Below are 16,742 nucleotides of genomic sequence, written 5' to 3'. Positions count from 1 at the left end.
GGTGTGGGATGGAGCTCTCCGAGGATGCCAAGGATGGGCTCTGGCACGTGGCTGGTTGGTTTGCGTGGGTGCAAACTTGGCCTGTCCCTGGCGATGCCACCTTGCAGCAGCCCAGGCAGTGCTGATGGCTCACTCTGTGTCCCCGCAGCGAGGACACGCATCACTGACCCACCACAGGACCAGAGTGTCATCAAAGGGACCAAGGCTGTCATGAGCTGTGGGGTCACCCATGACCCCAGCGTGGATGTCAGGTGCGTGAGACAGTGCTGGGGGGATTTGGGGGGTCTGGGCACCCCCATGCTGCCCACCTGAGGAGGGAGTAGGCAGATGGTGGTCCCTCCACCCCCAGCCCTGTGCTGGTGGTCCTGCAGTGCCACCTGCTGCCCCAGCACGCTGGAGGGACCCTTGGTCCCCCTTGTTGGGGGGCTGAGGGGTGCCAGCACTCCTGGGTCCCCCCCGGTATAGGTACCTCTGGGAGAAGGACGGGGCACCACTGAGCCCAGAGAGCGGCCCCCGGGTGCGCCTGGATGAGATGGGCACCCTCCACATCTCCCAGACCTGGTCGGGTGACATCGGTACCTACACCTGCAAGGTGGTCTCAGCTGGGGGCAACGACTCGCGCAGTGCCCACCTCCGCGTCCGGTGAGACCCCCTCCCCCCCCTCACCCCTGCTGCCATCCTGGGCTGTACCTCTGCCCCCTCCCTAACCCCCCATTCCCTGACCCCCTGTCCAGGCAGCTCCCCCATGCCCCCGAGAGCCCCGTGGCCACCCTCAGTCCCCTGGAGAAGCGGGCCATCAACCTCACCTGGGCCAAACCCTTCGACGGCAACAGCCCCCTGCTTCGTTACGTCGTGGAGGTCTCCGAGAACAGTAAGGGGTTCCTCCCACCTCCTCAGCACTGCTGGTCCTGGGAAAAGTCTGGTTTCTGGCATCACCTGGGAGCAGTGGGCTGGGAACGCTGCAGGGAGCTTGGGGACTCCTTAGCCGGGCAGGGGACACTGGTGTCCTGCAGGTCAGGTCCTCCACCACCCCAGTGTCCCCCTCTCTCCCTGCAGATGCACCCTGGACCATGCTGCTGGCCAGCGTGGACCCCGAGTTGACGTCGGTGGTAGTACGGGGTTTGGTCCCTGCTCGCTCCTATCAGTTCCGCCTCTGTGCTGTCAACGACGTGGGCAGGGGGCAGTTCAGCAAGGACACAGAGAGGTGAGCTACGGCTGGGCGTCATGGGGGGACTAGTGGCCCTGGGTTCTCACCCCTGCCTCGTCCCCTGCAGGGTGTCCCTGCCCGAGGAACCCCCTTCTGCACCCCCTCAGAATGTCATCGCCAGTGGCCGCACCAACCAGTCCATCATGATCCAGTGGCAGCCTCCCCCCGAGAGCCACCAGAATGGTGTCCTCAAGGGCTATGTCATACGGTAGGTGCCAGCATGGAAGCGTGGGTGCTCCATCCCTGGCATCCCGGGGAACTGACAGCCCCTGGTTTTCAGGTACTGCCTGGCTGGGCTGCCCGTGGGCTACCAGTTCAAGAACATCACCAACGCCGATGTCAACAACCTGCTCCTGGAGGACCTCATCATCTGGACCAACTATGAGATCGAGGTGGCAGCATACAACAGCGCCGGCTTGGGGGTGTACAGCATGAAGGTGACCGAGTGGACACTGCAGGGAGGTAGGCAGGGATGGATGGGCAGGGGCTCGGTGTTCAACCCAGTGGCAACAGGTTGTGCCATGAGGGTGATGGGGATGGGTGGCAGGATGGGTGCAGGGCTGCCAGGGGGACTAGGAGGTGCAGAAGGGATGAGCAGGGGCTGCAGAGCCAGGGAAGAACTGGCCCAGCCAAGGCCATCTTGCAGCACCACACTGGGTGTCTGTGGTCCTCTCTGCTGTGGTTGCCCACGCTCCCAGAGGGCTGCCACCAGCTGATGGAGGAGACCTCATGGAGCTGGGGTCATTGCAATCCATTCCTTCATCCCGGCAGTCCCCACGGTGCCCCCAGGGAACGTGCAGACTGAGGCCACCAACTCCACCACCATTCGCTTCACCTGGAACCCCCCCAGCCCCCAGTTCATCAACGGCATCAACCAGGGGTACAAGGTGAGGGGTGATTCCTGAGGGTCTCCTCAAACATGGGGCAGCCGGGCAGGAGGAAACTCCTCAGCTGAGTTTCATAAACCATCTCGGCTCCTCCGCGCAGAAACCCCAGATTTTAATTGATTCCAGCCTGACTGTTAAAATAATATTTACTGAGATTTAACACTTGCATGGGCTCGGAGTCTCCCATGCTCTGTAATTAATTCCAAATTGCAATTAATTCAAATTTACATTAATTACATTGAATTAAAACATTAAACTTGTTTCTTAATCCACTCAAAAGAAGTTCAGGAATTTAATTGCCGCTGAATGAGATAACCAGAGCAAGTAGGATATTTAACATTCTTATTAAATGCCACTTAGTATTTTTGATTAGTATTTTTAGGGCCTAATTAGTATTTAATTAAGTTGCTATAGGCTATCTTGCACAATACCAATTAAATGCCCAAACATCTTTCCTAAACACAGGCGAGTGAGCGATTACACGCCGTTATCAATGGGAGTTAATCACGAAGTGTGTGCTCTGTATTGGCTCGTAGGGGTAAACACATGTTGTTAAAGGCATCAAGTGTTCCCTGCACCATTAATTGATATTTAATGAACTCTGAATAAATAAGGGGAGACAGGAGGTGTCCGGAGGGTGGTGTTTATGGGACTGATGTGCGCGCAGTGGGGATGCCGGTACCCAGCATCGTTGTCCCAGTGCCTTTTTCCCGCAGCTCATTGCCTGGGAGCCAGAGCACGAGGAGGAGGCGACGGTGGTGACGGTGCGGCCCAACTTCCAGGACAGCGTCCACGTGGGCTACGTGACGGGGCTGCGGAAATTCGCCGAGTACTTCACCTCGGTGCTGTGCTTCACCACGCCGGGGGACGGCCCGCGCAGCCCCCCCCAGCTGGTGCGCACCCACGAGGACGGTACGGGGAGCCTCTGCGTTCCCGCGGGATGGATCCTGCCCACATGTGGATCCTGGGGAGGGTGGGAGCAGCCCTGAGATGGGAGGACTTGGTTCCACTTTTGCTGCTACTGGGGGTGTGGAACGGGGGTGCTGTCAACCCCAGAAAGCTCCATTCAAGGGGAGCCTCCTCCACCTCGAGGGGGTCCTGTGGGTTCTGAAGGCTCCCGCGCTCGGATAGTTGGCTGTGTGCTGAAGTCTGGATGTCTTTGGGCAGTGCCTGGTCCTGTGGGACATCTCAGCTTCAGTGATATCCTGGACACGTCCCTGAAGGTCAGCTGGCAAGAGCCGCTAGAGAAGAACGGCATCTTGACAGGTAAGGGAGCACAGATGGGTAATCGACTCCCTCTTCGGCCCTCTTCCCACTCTCCAGTGTCTCCCCCCAGTCCCCTTCCCACACCACAGAATCTCCCCCTGGCCTCACTCACCTTGTGGACAATGGTGGAGACTGACAGCACGGGGCACGTTTCAGGCTACCGGATCTCCTGGGAGGAGTACAACCGCACCAACACACGGGTGACCCATTACTTGCCCAACGTCACCCTGGAGTACCGTGTCACCGGCCTCACCGCCCTCACCACCTACACCATCGAGGTGGCTGCCATGACCTCCAAGGGCCAGGGCCAGGTCTCCTCCTCCACCATCTCCTCTGGGGTGCCACCAGGTGAGCACAGTGCCACAGGGAAGCTGGGGGCTGCAAGCGGTGCTGGGAGTGAGCAGCCAGTGCCACCTGTCCTACCCTCTCCCTGCAGAGCTCCCTGGTGCCCCCACCAATCTGGGCATCTCCAACATTGGACCCCGCTCCGTCACCCTCCAGTTTCACCCAGGCTATGATGGAAAAACCTCCATCTCCCGCTGGCAGGTGGAGGCACAGGTACAGGGTGGCTTTGGGAGGGCGTGAGGAGGTGCCGGGGGTAGCAGCTCACTCCACTCCCATCCCACAGATGGGCCAGAACGGTGAGGCTGAAGAGTGGGGGCTCATCCACCAGCTGGCCAACGAGCCCGATGCTCGCTCCATGGAGGTTCCCAACCTAAAGCCCTACACCTACTACAGGCGAGTGGCCAGGATGATGCCATGGCATCCTGGGGGATCGGAGCCCTCTTGTCTCCCACCATGACCCCCACTCTCCCTTTTTAGTTTCCGCATGCGGCAGGTGAACATCGTGGGCACCAGCCCTCCCAGCCTGCCCTCCCGGAGGATCCAGACCCTGCAGGCACCCCCGGACATGGCACCTGCCAATGTCACCCTGCGGACAGCCAGTGAGACCAGCCTGTGGCTGCGCTGGATGGTGAGGGAGGAACCGCAGCTCTGGAAGGGTCTTTGCCCATGGGCATGGGGCTCATAGGAGCTTGGGAATGTGTGGGGAACGGAGGGAGGATGGAGCTGCGGTGGCTATGGGAGCTTAAGAGTGACAGTGCCCATCTCTGCCGGCTGGGGCCAGCCCCTCCTGGAGCAGGAGTACAACGGGAACCCTGACTCGGTGGGCTACAAAATCCGGTACGAGCGCTCAGATGGGCGAGGGCAGCCAGCGGTGCACATCGTCCATGACCGTGTGGAGCGGGAGTACACGATCGAAGACCTGGAAGAGTGGACGGAGTACCGGGTACAGGTTCAAGCCTTCAACGCCATCGGCTTGGGGCCCTGGAGCCATTCGGTGGTGGGACGCACCCGGGAGTCAGGTACTGCTGCCCACCCAGTGGCACTGGGCACCCACCCCATCCTGATCCAGCCACTGACTCCCACTCTCATCCCCCTCTCCTCCAGTGCCCTCCTCCGGCCCCAGCAATGTGTCGGCGGTGGCCATCACCTCCAGCAGCATGCTGGTCCAGTGGAGTGACATTCCCGAGGCAGACTGCAATGGCCTCATCCTGGGCTACAAGGTGAGCTCCTACCGTGGCCCTGGTGCTGTGGCTCTGCCTACCTGCAGCCCTGCCAGCCTCACCCGCAGCCCTGGGAAGCTCGGCTTTCCCCGGGAGGAATCGCCCTGCAGACTGCCAGGTCCCTGGTTGTGCCACCTCCAAGAGCCCGTGTCCATCTGTGATGGCCCTGGCTGTGCTTCTCCAAGCTGGGAGGTTCCAGGGGCTGTGGCACTGCCTGGCCGTGTCACACGGGATCTTTTGCAGGTGATATACAAGCAGAAGGAGTCGGATGCACGCACCCAGTTCTGGCTGGCGGAGGGCAATGCCTCCCGCAGTGCCCAGCTGAGCGGGCTGGGCAAGTACACGTTGTACGAGATCCGCGTGCTGGCCTTCACCAGGATGGGCGATGGTGTGCCCAGCCGGCCCCCCATCCTTGAGCGGACACTGGATGACGGTGGGTAACAGCACCTCGATGGGCACGGAGACCCCAATAGGCTGGAAGGTCCCATGGGTGCCTAAAGTCTTCCTATTCTATCCCATCCTTCTTTCCTGGGGTGATCGCTCTTTCTCCTGACTGGGACACCCGGGACTTGTGTTCCTGATGGATGGGGATGGGCTCTGTTTGCACAGAGTCTGGCACTTTGCATGCAGATGTGAACCCCATCTCTCCCCTTTGCAGTGCCCGGCCCCCCTGTGGGCATCCTCTTCCCTGAAGTGAGGACCACTTCGGTGCGGCTCATCTGGCAGCCGCCCACAGCACCCAATGGCATCATCCTGGGTAGGTGGGGAGCCGTTCTGGTTGTGCCACACCGGGGTGCTCTGCAGAGGTCCTGTAGGAGCAGGGATCGATGTGGTAGAGGCAGAGACCAGCTGCCTGAGGTCCCTCGAGCATCTCAGAGCCCATTGCCTCCTGGGGTTGGGGTTTCCCCTCTCACCAGGCTGAGTCCCAGGTTGTGTGTGAGCTCCCCTGTCTAGGGACGCAAAACTCCCTTGTTGCTCGTCCTGGAGGAGGAAGGTGTCCCCTCCGCCATCCCCACCATGCCACTCCCTTCCCCACAGCGTACCAGGTCACCCACTGTCTCAACACCACCGCGGCCAACACAGCCACCGTGGAGGTGCTGGAGCCCAGCGCCCGGCAGTACACGGCCACTGGCCTCCAGCCGGAGGCCACCTACCTCTTCCGCATCGCGGCACAGACCCGCAAGGGCTGGGGCGAAGCAGCCGAAGCCCTCGTGGTGACCACAGAGAAGAGAGGTAACCAAAGTGGGGGTCCTGCTCGCAGCGGGGGGCTGTGTGTGCCTATGGTGTGCCTGTGGTGCTCCCAGCCCCTCGCCTCTCCCAGACCGCCCACAGCCCCCCGGGAAGCCGCTGGCCCAGCAGGAGGAGGTGCGAGCCCGCAGCGTGCTGCTCTCCTGGGAGCCGGGCAGCGATGGGCTCTCCCCCGTCCGCTACTACACGGTGCAGACCCGCGAGCTGCCGGATGGCGAGTGGGTGCTGCACTCTGCTTCCATCAGCCATAATGCTACTGCCTTCATCGTGGACAGGTGAGGCGTGGGCCTGGCCCTTAATGGTGCTGTGGTGTGATGGGGAGCTGGGGAGAATAATGGGTTCTGCTTTGGGCAGTTACCCTGTGCCTCAGTTTCCCCATCTGACAAGTGCTTGCACCAGGGCTGGGAAGCAACAGACAACGTGCCCTACAGGAGGGAGGGTGGCTCACAGGGTCATCCATCAATCTCACCATTACCAACCTACTCTGCTTCCATTCAGGCTGAAGCCTTTCACCTCCTACAAGTTCCGCGTGAAGGCAACAAATGACATCGGGGACAGCGAGTACAGCGAGGAGTCGGAGTCACTCACCACCCTGCAGGCGGGTCAGCGCAGGCTGTGGCTCCTGGGGCAGGAAGAGGGGGTGCCCCCTGCCTAGGGTATCCCCCCTGCCCGGGCATTGCCCTGTGCCCAGGACATCTTTGGAGCCTCACTGCCCACTTCTCCCCTGCAGCCCCTGAGGAAGCTCCCACCATCCTCTCCGTCACCCCGCACACCACCACGTCGGTGCTCATCCGCTGGCAGGTACTGTCCCCTCCTTGTGGGGTGCTGTGAGACCAGCTACCCACCCCTTTGGGAGGTGGCACCAAGCCATGATGGGGACAGCCATCTCGGGGTGCCGGGGAGCCTCAGGTCAGAGCAGCCTCTCACTGTCCTCCCCATGCAGTCCCCAGCCGAGGACAAGATCAACGGGATCCTCCTGGGTTTCCGCCTCCGCTACCGCGAGCTGGTGTACGACAGCCTGCGCGGCTTCACCCTGCGCGGCATTGGCAACCCTGGTGCCACGTGGGCTGAGCTCACTCGTGAGTGTTTGTGGCCGTGCTGAGCTTGAGGACCTGTGGCTGGGGGTGGGCAGCCTCGTGGCGGTGGCTGGAGGACAGGGCAGGGCAGTGTCCTGCACTCCACAGCCTCTTCTGGGCACCAGCCTGGAGGTGTCAGGGTCAAGCTGTGCCCCATGGAACTGTCACCAGCCCCCTTGTGCCACTAGGTCTGTGGTCCCTCACACACTTGTCTGGGATGTCACTGGTTTGGTCCTGCTGTTCTCAGCCCCTGTGTCCCTGTAGCACAGGTGTCCACCTATCTGCACCTCACATGGGTGTCTGCATGACATCCCACTGTGTATCTGGGTCTGCTACCATCCTAGAATCCCAGTGGGAATGGGGTCACATCCACTCTGGGGAAAGCAGGAACACAAGTACAAGGGCAGAGCCCAAGACCAGACCTTGCCCATGCACTGTTCTCAGCTGTGTTTGGATCCCCATGGAGATCCCAATGCTCAGAACCCAGCTTGTGCCACTTAGGTGATAGGGCTGGAGGATGGAAAGGCTCCACAGTGCTGTGACAGCCCTGTTGGCACCCGGGGCTGACAGGACCCTGTCAGGGGACACCTGTCCCACCCCAGGATAGGCAACCTTGCTGGGGTGGGCACTCAGAGGTGGGAACTTCCCCGTGTTGTGTGTGGGACTAACTACTGCCTGTTCTCCTGCCCTGTGCCACCCAGCCGTCTACGCCGTGCACAACCTCAGCGAGGTCTCCCTCACCCAGTACGAGCTGGACAGTAAGTCACCGCTCCCCCTGCCCCTCTCTGCCTCCCCGTGCTGTCCTCCGTGCTGCCACCCGCCATGTGTCCCTCCTCTGTGCCTGCCCTGTGCCGAGGGGCCACCTCTGCCTGCTCTCTCCCATTGCGAATCCTCTGCAGCGAGGGGGGCTCTGCTGGGTCCCCCAGGGGTGGTGGGGATGCTTAAGCCACGAGAAGGTCCTTGTTCATCCCTTCTCCCCTTTCCCCTCCGCAGACCTGAGCAAACACCGGCGCTATGAGATCCGCATGAGCGTATACAACGCCGTGGGCGAAGGTCCCCCCAGTCCCCCCCAGGAGGTCTTTGTGGGTGAAGCAGGTGAGTCCACCAGCACAGCCCTGCTTTGCCAGGGGCTGCCCATGGCTGGGGGTACTGTCATGTGTGCCAAGACAAGGTAGTGCATCCCCTGCATCAAGGGGGGCTTCCCCCTTCCTGGTCCCATCTGGAATGTAACGCTGTCTCCTCCTTCACCACAGTGCCCACCGGTGCACCGCAGAATGTGGCGGTTCAGGCAGCCACGGCCACCCAGCTGGATGTCACCTGGGAACCACCACCTGTTGAGAGCCAGAATGGAGACATTCAGGGCTATAAGGTACCGCGCTCTATCACCTGAGAGCTGGGACAGGGTTCAGGGACACTGGGTGCCCTGGGAAGGTGCTGGATTCCTTAGGGAGGCACAAGGTGCCCTGAGGAGATGCTGGGTGTCCTTGGGGCACGCTGAGCTCTCCTGGAAGATCATAGAATGGTTTGGGTTGGAAGGGAACTCAAAGCCCATCCAGTTCCAACCCCGTGCCATAGGCAGGGACACCTCTAACTGGATCCAGTAGCTCCAAGTCCCATCCAACCTGGCCTTGAACACCTCCAGGGATGGAGCAGCCACAGCTTCTCTGGGCAACTTGGGGAAGAGCCTCCCCACCCTCGTCATGAAGATTTTCTTCCTGATATCTCATCTAAATCTTTCCCCTTCCAATTTAAAGCCGTTTCCCCTCATCCTATCACTCCGGGCCCTTGGTAGCGCTGGGTACCTGGGGGATGCTGTACGTGCCGTGTCCGTTGCTGGGGAGATGCTGGAGATGTGTCCCATCCCGGTGCCGGGCGGCTGCGGTGCAGCAGGTGGCGCCCTTGGCCGTGGGATGCAGCCGGGATGCTGCAGGAATGCTGTAGGGATGCTGCAGGGATGCTGTAGGGATGCTGCAGGGATGCTGTAGGGATGCTCAGCCCCGTGCTTTAGGTACCTCCTTGGCTACATCCTTGGAACCATGGTGGTTCCTTCTGTTCGACCCAGTCCTTTGAGGTTTAGACACAGCTGGAAGGTGATCTCAGCGTGCTTGATCCACTCAAGGTGATTCCAAGTGGAGCACAAGTCTTGTGAGGAGCGGCTGAGGGACCTGGGGCTGTTCAGCCTGCAGAAGAGGAGGCTGAGGGGAGACCTCATCGCTCTCTGCAACTCCCTGAAAGGAAGTTGTAGCTCCTTGGTCTCTTCTTCCAGTAGCAAGTGATAGGATGAGAGGAAATGCCCTCAAGTTGTGCCAGGGGAGGTTTAGATTGCAAATTAGGAAAAATTCCTTCACTGAAAGGGTTGTCAGGCACTGACAAGGGCTGCTGGGAGAAGAGGTCGAGTCACCATCCCTGGAGAGATTTAAAAGATGTGTAGATATGGCACTTCAGGACATGGTTTAGTGGTGGAGTTAGGAGTGCTAGGTTAAGGATTGGACTTAATGATCTTAAAGGTCTTCTCCAGCCTGAATGATTCTGTCATCTGCAGTGTGGTGATGCTGAGGCAGCTGTGAGCGTCAGTCATGTCTGATGCTCAGCACAGCCTGGAGTCATTCCTTTCCCTCCAGTATGCTCAGCGCTGTGTGAGGTGTTTTGGCGCAGCAAAGGGCCTGGAGGGGTGAGATGGGCTGGATCCATGCATCACCTGGGTCTCCATGTCCCCTTCTCCTCCTGCAGATCCACTTTTGGGAGGCCCAGCGCCAGAATGAGAGCACGCGAGTGAAGACACTTTTCCTGCCTGAGAATGGAGTGAAGCTGAAGAACCTGACGGGGTACACCACGTACTGGGTCAGCGTCGCTGCCTTCAACGCTGCAGGAGATGGGCCCCGCAGCCCCCCTGTCAAGGGGCGGACGCAGCAGGCAGGTGGGGCTCTTGGCAGGGCTGCCCACAGCCCTTCGCTCAGCACAGTCACATCCACAGCCCCCTGCCCCTGGGCTCTGTGGGGAGAGGTCCCCATGGGTCCAGCTCCAGTGAAGTCTGTCTGATGCCCCAGCATCTCAGCTCTATGCTGGGTCCTGCTCCTGCTGTCCCAAGCAGAGACTGACCCTGGGCTCACCCCAAAAGGTTTGTGGGTTGGGGAGGACACAGAGGTGAAGGTCTTGGTTGAGACTTGAGAAGAGTGAAGGTCTTGGCAGGAGAAACAAGGAGGATACTCATTCCTTCAGTTGCACACGGTGCCCTGACAGGGTATTTGCTGCAGTGGGGATGGGTGCCCAAGGAGGTGGTACCAGGGTGGTGTGAGATGGTGATGACGAGTGCTGTAGGTGTTCCCCGGGAGTGCTGAGCTGGCCCCGGCCATCCCACTCCTTGCAGCCCCCAGTGCCCCCGGTTCCATCCGGTTCAGCGAGCTGACCACCACGTCAGTGAACGTGTCCTGGGAGCCACCACCATTCCCCAACGGCATCCTGGAGGGCTACAGGCTGGTCTACGAGCCCTGCATGCCTGTGGATGGTGAGAGCATGGTCTGGGCACTGAGGGGAGCTGGGAGGGTTCCAGGGTGGACCTGCCTCAGCCTCCATCCCTGCAGGCATCAGTAAGATCGTGACGGTGGACGTGAAGGGGAACAGCCCACTGTGGTTGAAGGTGAAAGACCTGGCTGAGGGTGTGACCTACCGGTTCCGAATCAGGGCCAAGACTTTTGCCTATGGTCCTGACGTTGAAGCAAACATCACCACAGGGCCTGGCGAAGGTAAAGGGGGATGTGCGGGGATGCTGTGCTGTGATGAAGGAGGAGATGCAGTGGGGACAGTTCCATCAGTGCCACCGAGGCTGGCATGGCTACTTGCCAGTTTGTAGCCCCCATGCCAGTTTGCAGCCTTGTGCCTCCAGCTCTGTTCTGGATCCCCAGGAGCCCCTGGTCCCCCTGGTGAGCCCTTCATCTCCCGCTACGGCTCGGCTATCACCATCCACTGGTCAAGCGGGGACCCTGGCCAAGGGCCTATCACCAGATACGTCATCGAAGCTCGTCCTTCAGGTACCGCAGCTCCTCTCTGCTTTCCACCCCCACCTTGGTACCAGCCACACCTTGGGTTCAGGAAAAAAGAGAAACTGAGGCAGGGAGTGCTGACCTCTCCCAGGACACCCAAAAGGCTGCATTGGGGATTAGGACCTGGGTATCTGGGGTGTTGGCCATGTGCCTGTCCATGAGGACTGGACTGATGAGCAGTTGCTGACTAGGGCTGATGGAAAGGGGCTGGCAAGCCACAGAGCAGCACCATTGATGCTGCTGCTTTTGTGGGCACAGAGGTCCTGACGCTCCCCTAGCCAGGCGAGGGGATTCAAGGGGTGCCAAGGGTATCCCTGGCAGGTAGGGCTGGCAGCCGAGGCTCCCCATCCCTGTGGCAGGGTGCCAGCAGGCACAGCCTCGCTCTCCCCTGCAGCCCTGAGTTAATGATTTCTCCCTGCCGCAAGGACCTCAGCACAGAAAGCCCAATCGATCACTAATGGGGGTCGGCACCTCTGCCTGTGTTGGAGGGCAGCATCTGGGAGGGAAACCCCTCACTCACTCACCTGTGGGGCTGCGGGAGCTGCTCTGAGGCTGCAGTGGCAGCAGGTCCCCAGGAGTTGCCTTGCCCTCGGCTATGAGCAGGGCAAGTGATCGATCAGCTGCCTGCATCTCTATGGCTTTTTAATGATGCTGCGGTGAGCGAGCTCAGTGCCTGATGGAGCTGGGAGGTCTGGGCAGAGGGCACACACTCTGGGATGGAGGCAGATCAGCCTCTTGCCCTGAGGAGTCCCGCAGAGCCAGTCCCCTGTTCCCAGGCCCCTTCTCTCTTCCAGATGAGGGGCTCTGGGACATCCTCATCAAAGACATCCCTAAGGAAGTGACTTCCTACACCTTCAGCATGGACATCCTCAAGCAGGGGGTCAGCTATGATTTCCGTGTCATCGCTGTGAACGACTATGGCTATGGGACCCCCAGCACACCTTCCCCCTCTGTGTCAGGTAGCCAGCAGGGACGGCATGCGGGTGTCCCTGGGGTGATGCTGTCACCCCTGTGTTGGAGAGAGAGTCCTAATGTTGCTCTGTTCTCATGGCCATCACTGAAACCCATCTCCCTGACTTTACCTAGCTCCTATAGAGCCACAAATCCTGCTGCCAGCAGCATCTGCCAGCACTTCCTTTGGAAAGCCTCTTGCTCTCCCCCTTTAACCCACTTCCTCACATGGGTACAGGTCTCACAAAGTTCCCCACGGTGACCCCATGCCTTGCGGTGAGGTCTCCCTATCCGTACTGGTTTGACCCCTGTGCCCGTCCCCCTCTGATCCTCCATGCTGTGCCCCAGCTCAGAAAACCAACCCATTCTACGAGGAGTGGTGGTTCCTGGTGGTCATCGCCCTGGTGGGGCTCATCTTCATCCTCCTGCTCGTCTTTGTGCTCATCATCCGTGGGCAGAGCAAGAAGTACGCTAAGAAGTCAGACTCGGGTGAGAACTGGGGACCTGGTGGGTGGTGATGGGACTCTCCCAGGATACCAGCTGGGTTGGATGCAGAGCCCTGACCCTGTAGGAGCTTCTCTGGGGCTTCTCTGCCTGCCTTTGGGGTCTGAACTGGATGGTGGGAGCCTGTTGCCTGCCTGCCTCAGGGCAGAGCTCCTCCAGAAACGCTATGGCATTTGATAAAGATGCTGTGGGTTTCCTGGACAGCTCTGGGAGCTAAAGATTAAATAAGTGACTTGTGCCGCTGTCAGCTGTGGAGGCAGGGCAGCCCGGGGGCTCAGCAGAGGTCACCGGGATTAGTCAAACACAGTTCTGTTTTCTTAGCTGTATCAAGGGCTCAAATTGTGGGGAAAATCCAGACCTCCTCGTTAAGCAAACAGAGCCACCGAGCTGGGAGCTGGTGGCAATGGGGCAGGTCAGGGTGTGAGCCAAGGCGGGCAGGCTCAGCACGGCGCTGGGTGTGGAGCTGATGCACGGCTGCTGCCCTGGGACTGGCACCTTGGGAGTGTCCTAAGGCTTTGGTGTCTTCAACACCGAAGCCAGCACAACTGTTCCCAAGCTATTCCCCAGCCTGCCCTGTGCAGGGTCCAGGCTGCCCAGGAAGGGTCTGGGAGGGGCTGAACATCGCATCCTGCAGGGAACGGCTCCAAGGCGACTGCGCTGAGCCACGGCGAGATGGTGAGCCTGGATGAGGGCAGCTTCCCCGCCCTGGAGCTCAACAACCGGCGCCTCTCGGTCAAGAACTCCTTCTGCCGGAAGAATGGCATCTATACCCGGTAGGCACCCCTGCCACAGCCCCCTCCCCGGGCAGGAGGGAGTTTTCCATGTGTCGTGCCTGTCCCTCCGCCGTACACTCACCATGGGATGGGGACGACTGACACCTCGAGGGGTGACCCTGTTGTGCCTGATGTCACCCCTGCCATGAGCAGCACCAGCCCCAATTTGCTGGGATGCTGAAAAGCCCGAAAAGCTGGGAATCCCTGAGAGCTCTTGGACTCTGGGTGGAATGCTTGGGGCGCGCTTGGCATGATTTAGGGGTGATCCCTGTGCCCACTCTGGGGTCAGCTGGGCACATCCCTGAGGGGGGACCTGCACCGAGCACCTGCTTCTTCCCAAGGTCACCACCACGGCCCAGCCCTGGAAGCCTCCACTACTCAGATGAGGATGTGACCAAGTACAACGACCTGATCCCCGCCGAGAGCAGCAGCTTGACGGAGAAGCCCTCCGAGGTCTCCGATTCCCAGGTGACTCCCTGGGGCTGCACGCAGGGATGGGAACCTGGGGCAGGGGAATGTGGGGGCAGGATGGACGGTGCTGGGAGCCCTTCCTAGGCATCAGCCCTGCTCTTTGCCCACCAACGCACAGGTCTTGGTGCGTGTTTGGGAAAAGCAATGCTGGTCCCGCTCCCCTGCCCTATCCTGGGTATTAGGCAGTGGCATCCCCTGTGGCTTTGCGGTACAGAGCGAGAGTGTGCTTTGTGTGCTGGGGATGTGGCACTGCTGGGGACAGGGGATGGGAGGGCAGTGGCATTGAGGACTGTCCTGCTGCCCGGTCGCTGATGGCAACGGCTGTGGCTCTGCCAACACCGCAAAATGGCATGTTTGTCTCCTCCTGGAGAAACAGGCAGCTGTAGCCGGGTAGGAGCATGGCTGAGGGCAGCTTCCCGGGCAGGCAGCCCTGGGGAGGCCACAGGAGCATCCCTCCCAGGACCGATGCTGGGTGGCATCTGAAAAGACAAGGCTGAAGCCGAGGGGAGGGTCCCAGGGGGTCCCCATTGCTGTCCATGAGCAGGAGGGGGTCTGGCCCTGGGGGACCCCCCATTGCTGCCTGCACTGGCTGTTTCTTTTTCCCTTCACAAAGCGGATGCCGGCTCCGCTCCCTCTTGCCGCAGCGGGGTTCGAGTGGCTTTTGAGGAGCTGTGAAGAGCGGCAGGAGCTGGAGCTGGCGCAAAGCAGCTTCCCCGCCACCCTCAATGGGCCCTTTGTGCACGGCCAGGGGAAGCTGAATCCAATTACTGCAGCGGGGAGGCAGGGCTGCCAGCACCCTCCTCTAAAAAACACCCTCCCCACCAGCTTGGCACAGCACAGCCTCGGGGACCCCCCTTCTCCCAGGGGCCCAGGACCGTTTTGTACAAGCTTTTAGCTTTAGAAACCCCCCAGCAGTGCTGCGGCCATCCCAGTCCCTGACCTCTTTTGGGATGGACTCACCACAGCGCCTGTTTCGGGGGCTGGGCGATGATGCCCCCATACTCACCCCCTTTGTCTTGTTCTTTAGGGCAGCGACAGCGAGTACGAAGTGGACCCCAGCCACCAGAAAGCTCACTCCTTCGTCAACCACTACATCAGTGACCCCACCTACTACAACTCGTGGCGGCGACAGCAGAAGGGCATCTCACGGGCGCAGGCGTACAGCTACACCGAGAGCGACTCTGGGGAGCCTGACCACGCACCCTTCTCTAACAGCACCTCCACGCAGCAGGGCAGCCTCTTCCGCCCCAAAGCCAGCAGGACTCCCACCCCTCAGACCCCTGGCAACCCCCCCAGCCAGCCTGGTACCCTCTACCGCCCACCCAGCAGCCTGGCTCCCGGCTCCAGAGCACCCATCGCTGGATTTTCTTCATTCGTTTGATATTTAAACAGAAGCAAAACCAAACAGGAGACAAAAACAAAATATTCAAAAAAGTAAGAAAAAAAAAAAAAGGCCCCAAGAAATTAAGAAGAAAGCAAAAAGTGGCAAGGGGGAGAAGAGGAGGAAAAGTGGAGAGGCCAAAGGGCCCTGGGGATGGCAGTGGTGCCATGGTGGGCAGCGGCCCCAAGCTCAGCACCGTGGTGGGTGTTTCTATTCCTTGTCAGTGCTGGAGCAGAACGTGGAGAGCCTTCCCTGGGGCTGAGAAGCAAAACCCAACTCCTCTTCTTTGGCCAAAGCTTTCTGCATTATGGACAACTGAGCCGAGGTGGAGCAGGAGGGCTTAGAGTGCTGGCAGGATCGCACCAGACTTTGCTTTGGCACCCACCGTGGCTGCCCCTGAGCTGCTGATGGGCTCGCGGGGGGCCCTGGGTGCTGCCAGGCTGGGTCCAGGGGCTCTCGCTGTGCCAAACCTCAGCCCCTCTGCCAACCTCCACTTGTGGCTCCCCCAGGACTTGGTGACAAGTGGTGACAGAGAGACCCCCCGACCGCAGAGGGAAAGAGGAGCTTTGCTCATCTTAAAAACTCTGGACATGAAACCCCCATCCTGGACCCACCAGTCTTTGGGGAGAAGGAGTCAGCCGCTATGCTAGGAACCCAGGGGGGGGCAATTAATTCCTCCCCTCTTTTGTGCCTGGCCCAGTACAGCCCCTCCAGGAGAACCCAGAACTTGAACCCCAGGAGAGCCCTGCTGGAGTGCAAGTGGTGCTCATGTCCCCCCCTGATTTTGCACCCCAGTGCTGCGCGGGGGCTCTGGAGAGGACTCACATGGGGTGATGTGGCGACTGTAGCTGCCGCTCTGCATTTCTGTTGGTCTGGGACTTTCTTTTAATGGGGTTTGGTGCAGAGGTCTGGGAGCACAAGGGGTGTTGGGAGGGGGTTGGCGATGCCCAGGGTGGGCTCTGCATAGCAAACCCCCCCGCAGTGCCTACCGGTGAGCCAGGCACCAGCCTGGCAGCGCCGCAGTGCCCAGGCTGAGCTGAGGGAGATGCCAATAAACAGCCTGAGGATCAGCATGTCTTGCCTGTCTGTCACCCTGCTGCAGCAGAGAAAGGACTGGCCAGATGTGTCCGTCTGTCCCGCTGCCCTCTCTGGTCTGGGGATGCTGGGGGAACACTGGGAAGGAGGTGGGCAGAGGGTGCCAGGGGCTGTGGTGCTAGGATAGGGCCCAGAATGATGCAGAGGGCTGTGGTGGCTGTATTCTTGTGTGTTTCCATCCCAGGAAGGTTTGTTTCTGGAGGAAAAGAGGACCCAGTGGTGGGATAGGGGAGAAGGCAGGTAATGCCACCGCACCGGGCACTTTAGGCATCGCCAGC

The 16,742-nt window shown here is 60.2% G+C and overlaps 1 protein-coding gene across 3 annotated transcripts in view; it reads left to right on the top strand.

The window, feature by feature from the left end:
- The window catches only part of SDK2 (sidekick cell adhesion molecule 2), a 50,588-nt gene extending 34,165 nt beyond the window's left edge, over positions 1–16,423 (top strand). For 2 of the 3 annotated variants that reach the window (XM_054083581.1, XM_054083583.1), the window contains 34 exons: positions 149–251; positions 466–642; positions 735–871; positions 1,057–1,204; positions 1,275–1,415; positions 1,488–1,669; positions 1,979–2,094; positions 2,811–3,006; positions 3,262–3,360; positions 3,517–3,708; positions 3,797–3,918; positions 3,989–4,098; positions 4,183–4,333; positions 4,487–4,724; positions 4,810–4,925; positions 5,169–5,358; positions 5,584–5,682; positions 5,964–6,158; positions 6,247–6,448; positions 6,672–6,775; positions 6,904–6,974; positions 7,117–7,252; positions 7,951–8,007; positions 8,243–8,344; positions 8,503–8,618; positions 9,980–10,166; positions 10,617–10,754; positions 10,831–10,992; positions 11,152–11,277; positions 12,084–12,248; positions 12,589–12,729; positions 13,379–13,517; positions 13,859–13,985; positions 15,016–16,423. In XM_054083581.1, the coding sequence (XP_053939556.1) occupies positions 149–251; positions 466–642; positions 735–871; positions 1,057–1,204; positions 1,275–1,415; positions 1,488–1,669; positions 1,979–2,094; positions 2,811–3,006; positions 3,262–3,360; positions 3,517–3,708; positions 3,797–3,918; positions 3,989–4,098; positions 4,183–4,333; positions 4,487–4,724; positions 4,810–4,925; positions 5,169–5,358; positions 5,584–5,682; positions 5,964–6,158; positions 6,247–6,448; positions 6,672–6,775; positions 6,904–6,974; positions 7,117–7,252; positions 7,951–8,007; positions 8,243–8,344; positions 8,503–8,618; positions 9,980–10,166; positions 10,617–10,754; positions 10,831–10,992; positions 11,152–11,277; positions 12,084–12,248; positions 12,589–12,729; positions 13,379–13,517; positions 13,859–13,985; positions 15,016–15,369 (5,039 nt within the window). In that variant the 3' untranslated portion in view covers positions 15,370–16,423. Of the gene's footprint in view, positions 1–148; positions 252–465; positions 643–734; positions 872–1,056; positions 1,205–1,274; positions 1,416–1,487; positions 1,670–1,978; positions 2,095–2,810; positions 3,007–3,261; positions 3,361–3,516; positions 3,709–3,796; positions 3,919–3,988; positions 4,099–4,182; positions 4,334–4,486; positions 4,725–4,809; positions 4,926–5,168; positions 5,359–5,583; positions 5,683–5,963; positions 6,159–6,246; positions 6,449–6,671; positions 6,776–6,903; positions 6,975–7,116; positions 7,253–7,950; positions 8,008–8,242; positions 8,345–8,502; positions 8,619–9,979; positions 10,167–10,616; positions 10,755–10,830; positions 10,993–11,151; positions 11,278–12,083; positions 12,249–12,478; positions 12,730–13,378; positions 13,518–13,858; positions 13,986–15,015 lie in introns of those variants that run through there. The other variant, XR_008452907.1, reaches the window with a different exon arrangement.
- Positions 16,424–16,742: the final 319 nt, after the last annotated feature.

This window comes from Cuculus canorus, chromosome 18 (assembly GCF_017976375.1).
Source record: "Cuculus canorus isolate bCucCan1 chromosome 18, bCucCan1.pri, whole genome shotgun sequence".
In the NCBI taxonomy this organism is placed as follows: Eukaryota; Metazoa; Chordata; class Aves; order Cuculiformes; family Cuculidae; genus Cuculus; species Cuculus canorus.
The sequence above is the reverse complement of the archived record's forward strand: the minus strand, read 5'-3'. Positions and strand labels throughout refer to the sequence as shown.